This window comes from Triticum aestivum, chromosome 2D (genome assembly GCF_018294505.1).
Source record: "Triticum aestivum cultivar Chinese Spring chromosome 2D, IWGSC CS RefSeq v2.1, whole genome shotgun sequence".
Taxonomy (NCBI): Eukaryota; Viridiplantae; Streptophyta; class Magnoliopsida; order Poales; family Poaceae; genus Triticum; species Triticum aestivum.
In genome coordinates, this window is record NC_057799.1 from 611,681,064 (window position 1) to 611,692,905 (window position 11,842).

The following is an 11,842-nucleotide window of genomic DNA, read 5'->3' on the forward strand; positions in this document are numbered from 1 at the left end:
CCGCCGGCGCCAATTTCGACCCGAGCCGGCGAAAAAGGGCCCCTAGGGGCGTGACTGGGCCGATTTTTTGGCACCGGCGGCCGAAAAATCGCCTGGGGGGGCTTGTTGGGGGCGCGGCTGGAGATGCTCTTAGTGCAACAACACTCTCCATGGATTTGGTTCAGGGCCCAAAAGGATTCTAGCAATTCTCGAGAAGAATTTCATGTCGACATATGTAGACTTTCTCATATACGATTCTCATGAATCAATATCATTGTGAAATTCTTATTAAGCCTCTTAACTCCTTGTGATTTCCCACAACAACGGAGTCAAAGTGTTTCGATGTCCCAACACCTAAAAATGTGTGCACATATGTGTTGGACTTTGGATGCCGCGCATCCCTCGGGTGTCATTCAACTTGAGGTTGAATCATATTTACTGATCGAGGGGTCAATCTCCTCTGTTTTCGCTGAAACATATGAGAACTTAATCTCATGCGACCAGAATTCTCCCCCTCTTACTCTCATCTAGGGAGACGAGTGGTTTATTAGGTACCTCCACTCGTTCTGGTACTTGACCATAGTGACACCTTTGTCATCAGTAAATATACTTGGCAGATTATTTGCAATATGCTGCAAATTTCTCATAACTTGAACCTGCATTTCAGATTCTGAAGTACGTGGACAAAATGTCTATGACATTTCTTATCCATTTCCTGGCATTCTTTGTGGTACTCATCTTCCCCAAATGCCAGAAAATGTTCTTATTGCAAAGGCAATCAGCGTATGGGCTGCAAATAACTCCCTTGTAAGGGTTAAGGTATTCGGCGGATTAACGAACATACCACAGTTATTCCTCACATAGATCCCAACCATATGTGAAGGCCCATGATGTACGCTGGGGTGGTGATATCGGTATACAACCGAATTACCGCAGATGGGAAATACTTCACTTATTTCCACGTACAAACTACAAGGGGGTGCATTATCATTTGATCTCATTTAGACCAAATATGTGGAGTGTGAGACCGTATGTTACCATCAACAAAATGTTGGTAAATCACAATTCTGCAACATTGGCTATGCAATATTGAATCTCTTTCATAAGAGATCAAGCCAAACCATTCTGATTATGTACCATATACTGAATATAACCATTGAATGTCCGTGAATCAACTTCAACGACATTTCCATTCCAGTAGAATTATCCCACGTTAGGATAATTTGCTCTAAATTTGTCAATTTGAGCACTTAATTCAGTAAATGCATGGTTATGTGTGGATATACACACCTAAGACCATCTTCTAGATGCGTCTATGAACACAATGAAGTACCAAGATAACCCAGATAATGGTTGAATAATCCAAACATATTCTTGCATTCAATCAAGAATATTGGCTGGCTCATTTCAAATTTTAAGGTGAGAGTGCCTTAAAATTAATTTCCCGATGTCACATGTAGTGCATAAAACAATCTGATGATTGTTGGGAATATTGCAACTTGTCAAGTTGTGGCCAACAGAATTGTCAAATAATTTCTCTAATCGTCCAATATCATGATGATAAAGAAGAAAAAATAATTATGTATGCAACAAGATTGAGTATGAACTGATTCATACACTCAATTATCTCAACTATCATGTCCGAGGGACAAGATGTTGCAATTTATACTGATCAATGGATTGATCACAAGAAGACAATACAAATCTCGCCGTGGATTGATAACCGCTTGCCCGATTGTTCTGTCGGTTCTGGAGAGACACACAATTACTGGATCATTGATACTAATTTCAAAATGAAAATCAAGTTAGCCTTCTCCTGATCGGCATGCATGCATGATCGTCTTTGCCGAGGACCGTCCTAGTGCAGCCCATCAGCGATCAATTTCGTAGTTGTGTGTTCACGCTGGACGGAGCGGCGCTAAGGCCGAGACCCGCCGCTTCGCGCCGGTAGCGGGCTGCATCAAGCAGCCGCGTCGTGCGCCAGCCAAGTTCTTTGTCGCCGATGCAAGTACGTCCGCGTTATGGGGTGGAGCAGCAAGACCGGCGAGAAGCCATGGATCGATTTGTATCCATCCATAGTGACGACGATGCGCTAGATCCTGTAGGCAAACGCTGCCGATGTTCGGCCGTCTCGGATGGCCTTTTTCTCTCAACGGAGAGCGAAGTGCTGATAACGTATTGTAGTATCAAAGTAAAAGAGACAAATGAGAACACAAATGATTCTCTTAGATTTATTGTGATGTGAGAGACCCATTTATATACATGCTGAAGGGATGTGTTGGGGAGATATCTCTTCTTCAACAGACACCTCTTAGAAGGCATCCCTCCCATACAATTGATCACATGTTTTTATTTCTCAACAGCAACAACCAAAATAGACCTGCTCTCCTCCCTCTCCCTCCCTCTCTCTGAGCCGAGTGAGGCTGTGGCTGGTTGGCCGCCTACGCGCATGGCGGATCGACACATCCGCTACATGCATTGATGCATGCCCCCCGACAAGCCATCCACGTCCCCCCGTGATCGATCGATTGATGGAGCCATGGACGGACGTTACGGCACAACTGGACCTCCCGCGCGGGTCCCCTCCCCGGCCGCGTCAACTTACGTACTATACGTGGAGCTAGCCCCATCCCGACAGCCTGATAGGTCAGCCGGGCTTCCCCCATGCACGCCCGATCACGCGACACCGGCGCCGGCCACGAGCGCGCGCTCCGCGTGGCGCGGCCGCCGTCGCCATCAGCCCCTCTCTCGCCGGACGCGGCGCAGCTGATCCACCGCGGCCCACGCAAGCGAGCAAGCACACCTGCACTGCACACCTTCTTCTTTCCCCCACGCAAGCCCGCCCGGCCCCCGGCCCGTCCGCCTCCCCGGCCGGGTCCCCCGCACGCGCGCCCGTGACGCGCCAGCCCGCCGTCGACGTCCATCTGATGCACATATATTCCGAATTCCCGATGTGTACGTGCGCTCTCAGTCTCAGTACGCCATGTGAGAGGAAACGCGTCGAGGGGTGACTTTTCTCTTCTTTTGCTTTGCGTGCAGTACATGATAATTAATTAGCTCGATCGAGTGTACTGATGATCGGTGGCAGTGACGGGTTATACACGCGCTATGGCAGGATCGTACGCTTGATTACTGACGTTAACAGAGCAAGTATAGTAATTAATGAATACTCTCTACTGTTGTATTCTTTCTTACATACGCAGACATGAACAGCCATGGATCCGCACTTGGCTCGTAAGATACGAAGTACTACGAGCAGGTACGTACAGTGCACTGTGCAGTATGCTGTACCCCGCTGGGCGCAACGGTTAAGCCAAGCAACCGGCCTGGCTCTGGCTCAGGCTCAGTGCGAGGAGTATACGGTACCGCATGCATGCCGGCCGGCCGCGCCCTCGCGCAAGCATGTACACCGTGGTCTATACTCCACGGGCGCCGCTCGCCCGGCCGTCCAGCCAGGCGGACACCGCACTGCACCGCACCGGCCTCGCTCTGTCGGCACGCATCTAGCCCAGTGCATGCGCTGATGCACCATGTACTATACCTCAAGGGTGCATGAAGAAGCCTCATGAGACAAGAAGAAGCGACACCACCATGCTCCATGTTCATATCAACGGACCTCTCGCCGCGCCGTATAGCTTTCGTACGCGTGCTAGCTAGCTTTGCGCCTATGTGCACGCCTCATGGACCAGGCGAAAAGATGCATCCTTCTGCACCATGCACATGCGTGTACATGCATGTGGCCGGCTGGATCCCCGACGGATGGATGGATGGCAAGTCATGAGCATCGTCGTCGTCGTCGTGACATCTACCACGTACTCGACCATGTACGTACGTACCACATGCACGCACGGCAATAAAGAGACGCAAAGGTTGGGAGCTCGCAGAAAGAAAGGGAGAAAAGACCCTCGTCCTACAAGCGATGGGTGGATCCCAACCCTACGCGCTTTAATGCACCCTTTCTGTCCCTTAAAAAAGGCAGCCAGCCGGCGAGCCCTCTTCCATTCCATCCGCCTCGCCCTCGCATGTGCTGCCACACACCGCCTCGCCTTTCCTGCCGGTCGCCCGCTTCCTCTTTAGCTAGGTAGCTAGCTTAGCTAGCTTGCTCGGTTGGTCTCATGCCGTCGTCGTCGTCCTCTCGCGCGCCGGCGCCGAGCAGGGGCGGTGGCTCGGCGGCGGCGAGGGGCTGCGTGGACGTGGACGCCAACACCACGTTCGTGCAGGCCGACCCGGCCACGTTCCGCGCGCTCGTGCAGAGGCTCACGGGCGCGCCGGGGGGAGCTGCAGCCGCGGCGATGCCGGCTACCGAGAGGCAGCACGCCGCGGGCGCCGCCATGGTGCCGGTGGTGCCGATGAGGCGGCCGAAGCTGCAGGAGAGGCGGCGCGCGGCGCCGGCCAGGCTGGAGCTCGCGCGGCCGCAGCCGTTCTACTACCACCACGGCCACCATCACCACCACCACCAACACCACCACGGGGTCATGCAGTACTCGCCGGTCTCGACCATGGACTACGCCCGCGTCTCCTCCTCCGCCTCGTCGCCCTCCCCGTCGCCGCCCTCGTCGTGCTCCTGCGGGGTGGTGATAAGCCAGGAGGAGGTGGAGAGGGAGGAGAAGGCCATCGCCTCCAAGGCCTTCTACCTGCACTCGTCACCAAGAGCCGCCCCCGGCGCCGGAGGCGACGCCGCCGAGAGGCCCAAGCTGCTGCCCCTGTTCCCCGTCCACTCCCCACGGAGCTCCTCCTTCGCCTAGCTCTTAATTACTACTTAGCCATTACCTCTAGGCTGTAGCTAGACTCTGGTCAACCCCGCCATTAATCCCCACGACCGACATGCCGTGTTTAATTCTCTGTACCACCTAGTAGCTGATTCGCATTTAGATGATCCATGACCGGACCAGTGTTGCTTCCTAATTATGCTTGATTTGGTTGCTTAACTCTTGCTTTCTCTCTACATTTCCATCTCTCTACTAATATCACATCCACTCGTGCAAGTCTTAATTTCATTTCTTTACACACAAGTAGGAGTACTCCATGTATCTTTAGCATAAAAACCTGCGGTCAAAGCTACTTATTGCCTGGTTTCATTTCCACGCATACAATGGCTAAACATAGAAACTGAGGTCAAAGTTGCTACTTATTGCCTTTTTTCATTTCTACGCATACAATTGCTAAACATAGAAGCTGAGGTCAAAGTTGCTATTATTGCCTTTTCGAAAGAAGAAAAAAAAATCATCATCTAAGGATGTGTTTGGTTCCCGGGATAAGTTTGGGTGGTTGAGGGTATCCCCAACCACCTGGCTAGGGATAACCCTTTTTTTGTTTGGTTGGGTGGGATGGTTAGAGATAGCCATTTTAAGTGTTTGGTTTGAGAGACTGAGGGATGGATACGTTGTGGTGATAACTAAAAAATTCCTGCGATGACCATGCATTATTTTAATCGAATAATTCCATATCGAAGACACTAGTGCACAACCACAACAATCTTTGTATCAAGTACTGGTGATAGGTGAACTGATCCATCTGTGGTCTGCATCTTCGCCGATTCTCAGAACCTATCAGATGACAGAAAGAACAGTGCACATTCAGAGCAGAGAATGCAAATTGGTACACGAATGCCCTGTACAAATTGAGGTTTACTAGTTGAACGTGTAGAAGAGCTTGAGCTCATCAGCCATCTCCTGCTCGTACCACTTTCTCTCCTCATTTTCTCCTGATGCAACTGGTGCCACCCGCCAGATCAAATCGAAGTTGTTGCGCCCACCAGAAACAGATCGAGAACAGAGGCGCATATCAAGATCGAATAAAACCAGCATCACGTACCCAAAGATCGAATAAAACCGGCATCACGTACCCAAAGACAGAGGCACTGAAGCCGCCGCCGCCGCCACTCTGCATCGTAAGTCACCGGCGGCGCGCTCCCATTTGGCGGGGCACGGGTGGGGGCCGCAGGCGTGTGCCTATCTGGGTCCGACCATGGCAGCGCGGCCGCCGCCGCCGCTCATGGCTCGACCATTCCACTTGTACGATTCACCAGCGTGGTCGCTCACCAGCGAATCGAGAGGATAATGTTTCCAGGAGTGTTTTCTGTTCCAGAGAGGGGTGAGAGCGAGAGAAAAACGCTTCGGGCGTGAGACGAGAAGGGTGGCTGGCTTCGCCCGCGAGATTTCGGCGGCTCCGCACATCCCCCGTTTTAGGGAATATTCCAGGAATAATGGCTATCCTTATCCCTTCTATCCCTCAAACCAAACGGGTGGCAACCATTTAAAAAGGGGATATCCCTGTCCCCCGAGGGATAGCCTCTGAACCAAACACATCCTAAGAGGAGTCAACAAACTTCTTTTTTTGCGGGTGAACGTACGAGAAAGGCATCATCGACCAATTGCCCGAAAGGCGCATGTGATCTTTCAACGGGAGCTTCGCGTAAGTTTCGAACATTATCTATCTGCCCATGCATGAACGGAGGGAGCTGAGCTGATTGACATCTTGCGATCGTGTTGTTGGTCACGAAAGTTGGGTAGGAATCGGATGCCGGCGTCAATTGGTTATTCGATCTCCTCTCCTGGCCGCCTGTGGAGAGAGGGCAGCAAACATAGATCTGTCCGTATCTTGCTTGCATGCGGGGGCCCGTGGAATATATTTCGTGGGTGCCTAGAAGATTTAGTACTAGCAGTCACGGGCATCATGCCGGAGGATGGTCTATGTACGCATGTTGTTATGAATCGGATGCGTGGTGGGTCGGATAGGGTTTGTGCGTCAAACGTAGTATTCACTTGGAATAGATGTTTGACGATTGTTAGAGCATCTTTAACCGGCCCCCAAATCTTGTGTAAGTCCGCGTGAATAGCTTGGACACTGACCGGACGAAAAAACGTCATCCAACTAGCTTTCTCATATTCAAGACTTATGTTCGCGTTGTCCAACACCCCACAAACTAGCCTATATGTGAAGCGAATTTGGGGTCATCGGGACGAGTCCACCATGTTGGATCTAACGGGAACAAATACACCACAAATCTCTTAAAATTGTCCAAATCGTCCGACTCACTCGCTCTATCCTTCCCTTCTCGCGTCCACGCCACCGACCGACTCCCGCCACCATGGACAATGGCTCGGCGGAGTTCATGGGAACCCTACCGTTGGGAATAAGGCGGAGACCATCGCCAACAAGGAACAACATACCGCATACCCGACAATGCACCCGTGAGAAGGCTGAAAAGGAAGTTGCGGCGAAGGACGCCTTGACGTGGAGTTCGCCACGTCTGCTTCGGCGTCTTCCACCACGCCTGCTCCCCAACGTTGTTTCGGCTTCGCAATGGCCAGGCATTCTAGATGCCTTCACGCAAGAGTCGGACGCTTCCCTGGATACGGTGTATGAGTCTCTAGAACTCCAACGGATGTGGACAATGTTCGGAACCTCGGGTGCTGGACATGCAAACCAACTATTCGAGGACATTCTTCAACCTGATATGCAATGTTTTTGCCACATATGCATTGTTCGGACCGATTTTAATATGGTAGTTTTAGTGTGATGCGTGTTTAGGACTCATTCATGATGGATATGATAAATAATGGTCAAGGTGGAGGAACGGGCGGACATGGGACTGAATCAGAGAGGAATAGACACTTGAGGGGGGAGAACTGGGAGAAGGATAGGATCATGCATGAGGGCGCGACAAGCAAAATGTCCACCACATATACAAACATCTTTTGCAACAACCGGGGGAGGGGGTGAAGAAAATGGAGGAGAAGAAGGAGCAGAGGTACAAGCTCTTCTTGAATGTGCGAAGCGAGAGGATGGACCCCGACTGGGAAAGGATGCGCAGGGGGATGACAATTAAGAGGGAGAGGATGGACATGTAGAAGATAGGGAAATGGCAAAAAATGGGAGCTTGACAAGGCGAAGACATATGAGATAATTGAGCTTGCGAAAGAGAATGCGAGGCTAGCAAGGGTCACAGAGGAGTCGATATTATGTTGGACAATGCTAGCCTCTTGGATGAGGAAAGTAAACAAAAGGAAAAAGATCAACGAGCACAATAACACGGTTAATTCAGTTGTGTATCACCTATTTACGAATTGTTGAATTTTATTTCCCGTGAATTATTTTGGATGGTGTTGAAATGTTGAGTGTTACACGATGGGGGAACTAAGATTTTTTTTACTACATCCAGGATAGTTACACAATGCACTAGGGGGCAATATGGTCTTTTCACCTCACACTTAACCCCATTACTGCCTAAAATGGATAGAAGTGGCATATAAGGAACAAAAAATTACTTTAGGTGTCAAATAGGGAAGAAAATTTTGTTATGGGCCAAATAGGGAAGCAAATTTTAAGGAAGGACCAAATAAGGAATTCTCTTACAGACACACATTAACCAAGTGTGGCTGGAGATGGTCTTCGGTCCATCGCCTTCCTTTCAAAAAAATGTATGTTACGATCATGGTACTTGGTTTTCATTTCACACATATGGTGAAAGAAAGTCGAACAATTCATCGAGATCATTCTTACAACATTTCAGCTAATCACTTTCTCACACCAAACGATAAAAGCTAGCCAAAAGGTCCATGAGAGTGTGATCATGGTGGGCATTGATTCCGTAGCCATGGTTATTAGGTGTGACATGTCACACTTTCTTAGGGCACATCCAACAATGGTCTTTACAATGGACACTATTTGTCCGTGTACTGGTCCGGACCAGCTTGTGGACGTTGATGTGTGAGCCGGTCATCGAACCATGTCCCTTAAATGTCCATTTATATATGAGCATGTCGCGGTTGAGGGAAGAGAGGGGATGTCCGGATGTCCAACGTTGTGGCTTTTGGTTGGCTCGACGGATGTCCGGACTCCCCCAAAGGCCTCCAAGTTTGCTTCTCGTTTGTCCTAATTTGGACGTCCGGATCAGTTCATTGACATTTGAGGGATATTATTGGATGACAAAAAGTGCCTGGACTCCCGCAAAGGACATATAGGTGCGATTTGAGGGTCCATGTTGAAGATACCCTTATGTGTCCCTCCTTTTTGCTCTTTTTCCACAGGTTTATCCATGTAAATTTTGAGAAAGCTCGGCTACGGCCAGTAAGAAAGGACGCTCTGTTTCTACTAGGAGCATCACCGCAGAAAATAGCACTGGCGTACTGGCCTCTTGTATTCGAAGGACTTCTGCAAGAATTTTAGACGATTGTAATCCTAATGATTTTTTTCGCGTATGTGCTTTTGTTTGATTTCCACTCCCTCCGGTCCAAAATAGATGACCCAAATTTGTTTGAGTTAGTACAAAGCTGGGTCATCTATTTTGGAACGGAGGGAGTAGGATTGTACACTAGGCATTTTTACAAAAAATATCTTCTCACTACATTTCATACGGAATCACCCATGCACCTGTGTTGGCAAGAATCATTTGTGTTCTCCCGCAATGTACTCGAACAGTTATTGGTGCAAACAAAGTCTGCGTTCTTTCATATTTTAGTGCATACTGTTTCTTGGTGAGCATGCACGCCGGGTTTCATGGTGAGCATGCACGCCGGCACAGCCGCGCAGGAGCCCACAGCCCTCGCGTGCGTGCGCACACTGGCGCTGAGCATATACTCCAGCACAGGATACCGAAACCGCCTGCAGTAACCAGCGCGTTTCTCGTCGCTCGCAGCCTGGTCTCTCCCTCCGGATCAATCAGAACAGAGCCCCGTCGCTTTCCGGTTCGTGGCATCTCCCCTCCCTCCCAACCGGATTCCCGTGACTAGCCCCCCTTGTCGCAGGTCGCTGCTGCTGCAGCACTCTGCAACAGCACCGTTAATTAATAAGAGTTCACGCTGCCACGCCGGCCCTGCTGGCCTCTCTGGTCTGATCTGGCCTGAGCTAGCTGAGCCGATCAGCAGCCTGGCTTTGAATCAATGGGCTTGTCATAAATAAAAAGAGCAAGGAGAACGGGTGGGGGGTGCAGGCGTAGCATCCGGCGTGTGCAGTGCACGGCGTGCATACGCATGCATGCGCGCGTAGCGAGCGGCAGTGCACAGCGCAGGGTCAGCGACGCGCGCAGCTGGTCCGGGGAGTACAGAACGGGCGACACGGGAGGGCCATGAATGCGTCCGGTCCGTCGCGCATGCGTGTGCAGTGCTAGCTGCATGCACGGGGGAGGCGATGCCATGGCATGGCGCGGCACCGGCACGGGCCCGGGCTGGGCATTGGCCAGGGGAGGGGCGGACGCATGCATGGGTTGACCTCTTGCGACGTGGAGGGGTAGGATGGGCTGCCTGCTGCAGCAGCTGCACGGCAATGCGTGCGACGGCTTAACTGTAAGTGCAGGCCAAGTGATGCCCACTGATCTCTCTGCATGCTCTGCTCTGCTCTGGCGGTCTGGCCCGCTGCTCTGCAACGGCTTATTAACTGTGGAACCCAGGAAAGAGGTGTCGTCGGGGAGGCATCCGAAGAGCGAACCCGCATTGCATCGGGCTGGTTTCGCTGGTTTGAGCAGAGGAAGACGTCAGAACCATACTCAGTGGCGGAGCAAGAGCCAGGTTTAGAAAAATGGGTGTACATAGGACCTAATTTTTTTTTTCAGTTTTGATTGGATTCAAATCACATGTGAATTCGCTTCAATAGCAAAGCTGAATCTGCGGCCCTGTTTATTTCAGCTTTGATTGGATTTCAATCACCTCTGCATTCACTTTACTGACATATCTGATTTGCAGAATGAACTTTACCACCGAAGTACACTTTGAAATAGCTGTTTGTTTCAGCTTCCAAATTCGGCTTTACTAGCAAAGCTGAATCTGATATCAGAATCACAAATAATAGATGTTTGTTTCAGAATCCAGATGTAGCTTCACTGGCAAAATTGAGTCTGATCCCTAAAATAGACTGATATACGCTAAATAGTTCACTAAGCTTACAACTACACATTCTTACAGTGAGAACCAAAATTAATGGGTATACATCTCTTTCATTTTAGAGGACAACGGGTGTACATCATCAATGTTAGATACATCCGTTTGAGCGACAATTAATATGGATTGGATGGACTATAAGAAAATGTTAAACATGTATAAAAACGTTCTTGATGCATACAAAACTGTAGAAATCAAAACATTAATTTTAAAAAAAATTATTGTGCGTTTAAAAAATGTTTAACATGTATAAAATAATGTTTCACACGTACATGAAAATGTACATAGACAATGAAGAAAGAAGATATAAACAACACATGGAAAGCAAAAAAAGTCAGTAAAAAGGTACTAAAACCGAAGAAAAGTGATGAAACCCGTAAAGAAAAAACCGGTCACCTTTTAAAATATTTTTTGAATATCTTCCTGAATTTAAAAATATTTGTGATTTTATAAAAAGTACATGGATATGATTTTTTTTTCTTGAAAAAATGTACGTGAATCTGTAATTATTCACGAATTTGAAAAATAACATGATTTTGTAAAATACGTTTATGAAATTGAAAAAGGTCATCAATTTGATAAATCTTCATGAATCTGAAAAAAATCACGAATTTTATAAAAAGTTCAACAATTGAAAAACGAGCATGCATTTTAAAATGTTCAGAAATTTTTAAAGAAATGTTTATTTGCAAAACTATTCATAAAATAACTAGAAAAAAGGGGGTGTACGCATCTGGTGTCATCCAACGACTTGGTACCGCCATTGCAACAAACCTGGTGTTGTAGATTCCTTTGCAATAGAGGCCTTCTTGCAGAAACATTTGCAACAGAGGTCTTGCTGTTGAAATATTAACAACAAAGATTGTGTTGTAGATTTTTTTTTTCCATTCATTTTTACAACATAGATGATGTTGCGGAAGGATTTTGCAACATGGATAATGTTGCAGTTTTTTTTGCAATGAAAGATGGTGCCGCAACAGCAACAT

The 11,842-nt window shown here is 48.7% G+C and overlaps 1 protein-coding gene and 1 long non-coding RNA gene across 2 annotated transcripts; one reads left to right on the forward strand and one right to left on the reverse strand.

The window, feature by feature from the left end:
* Window positions 1-3,966: 3,966 nt before the first annotated feature.
* LOC123050393 (VQ motif-containing protein 31) lies at window positions 3,967-4,979 on the forward strand. Its single transcript, XM_044473196.1, has one exon. It carries the CDS (start codon window positions 4,095-4,097, stop codon window positions 4,722-4,724), a length of 630 nt encoding a protein of 209 aa, XP_044329131.1. The 5' UTR covers window positions 3,967-4,094; the 3' UTR covers window positions 4,725-4,979.
* A 274-nt stretch (window positions 4,980-5,253) lies between these two features.
* LOC123050394 (uncharacterized) lies at window positions 5,254-6,283 on the reverse strand. Its single transcript, XR_006423760.1, has 2 exons — window positions 5,611-6,283; window positions 5,254-5,525 (listed from the first exon to the last, which is right to left on the reverse strand). It is a non-coding gene; the product is annotated as an uncharacterized lncRNA (long non-coding RNA).
* Between the last annotated feature and the right edge of the window lie 5,559 nt (window positions 6,284-11,842).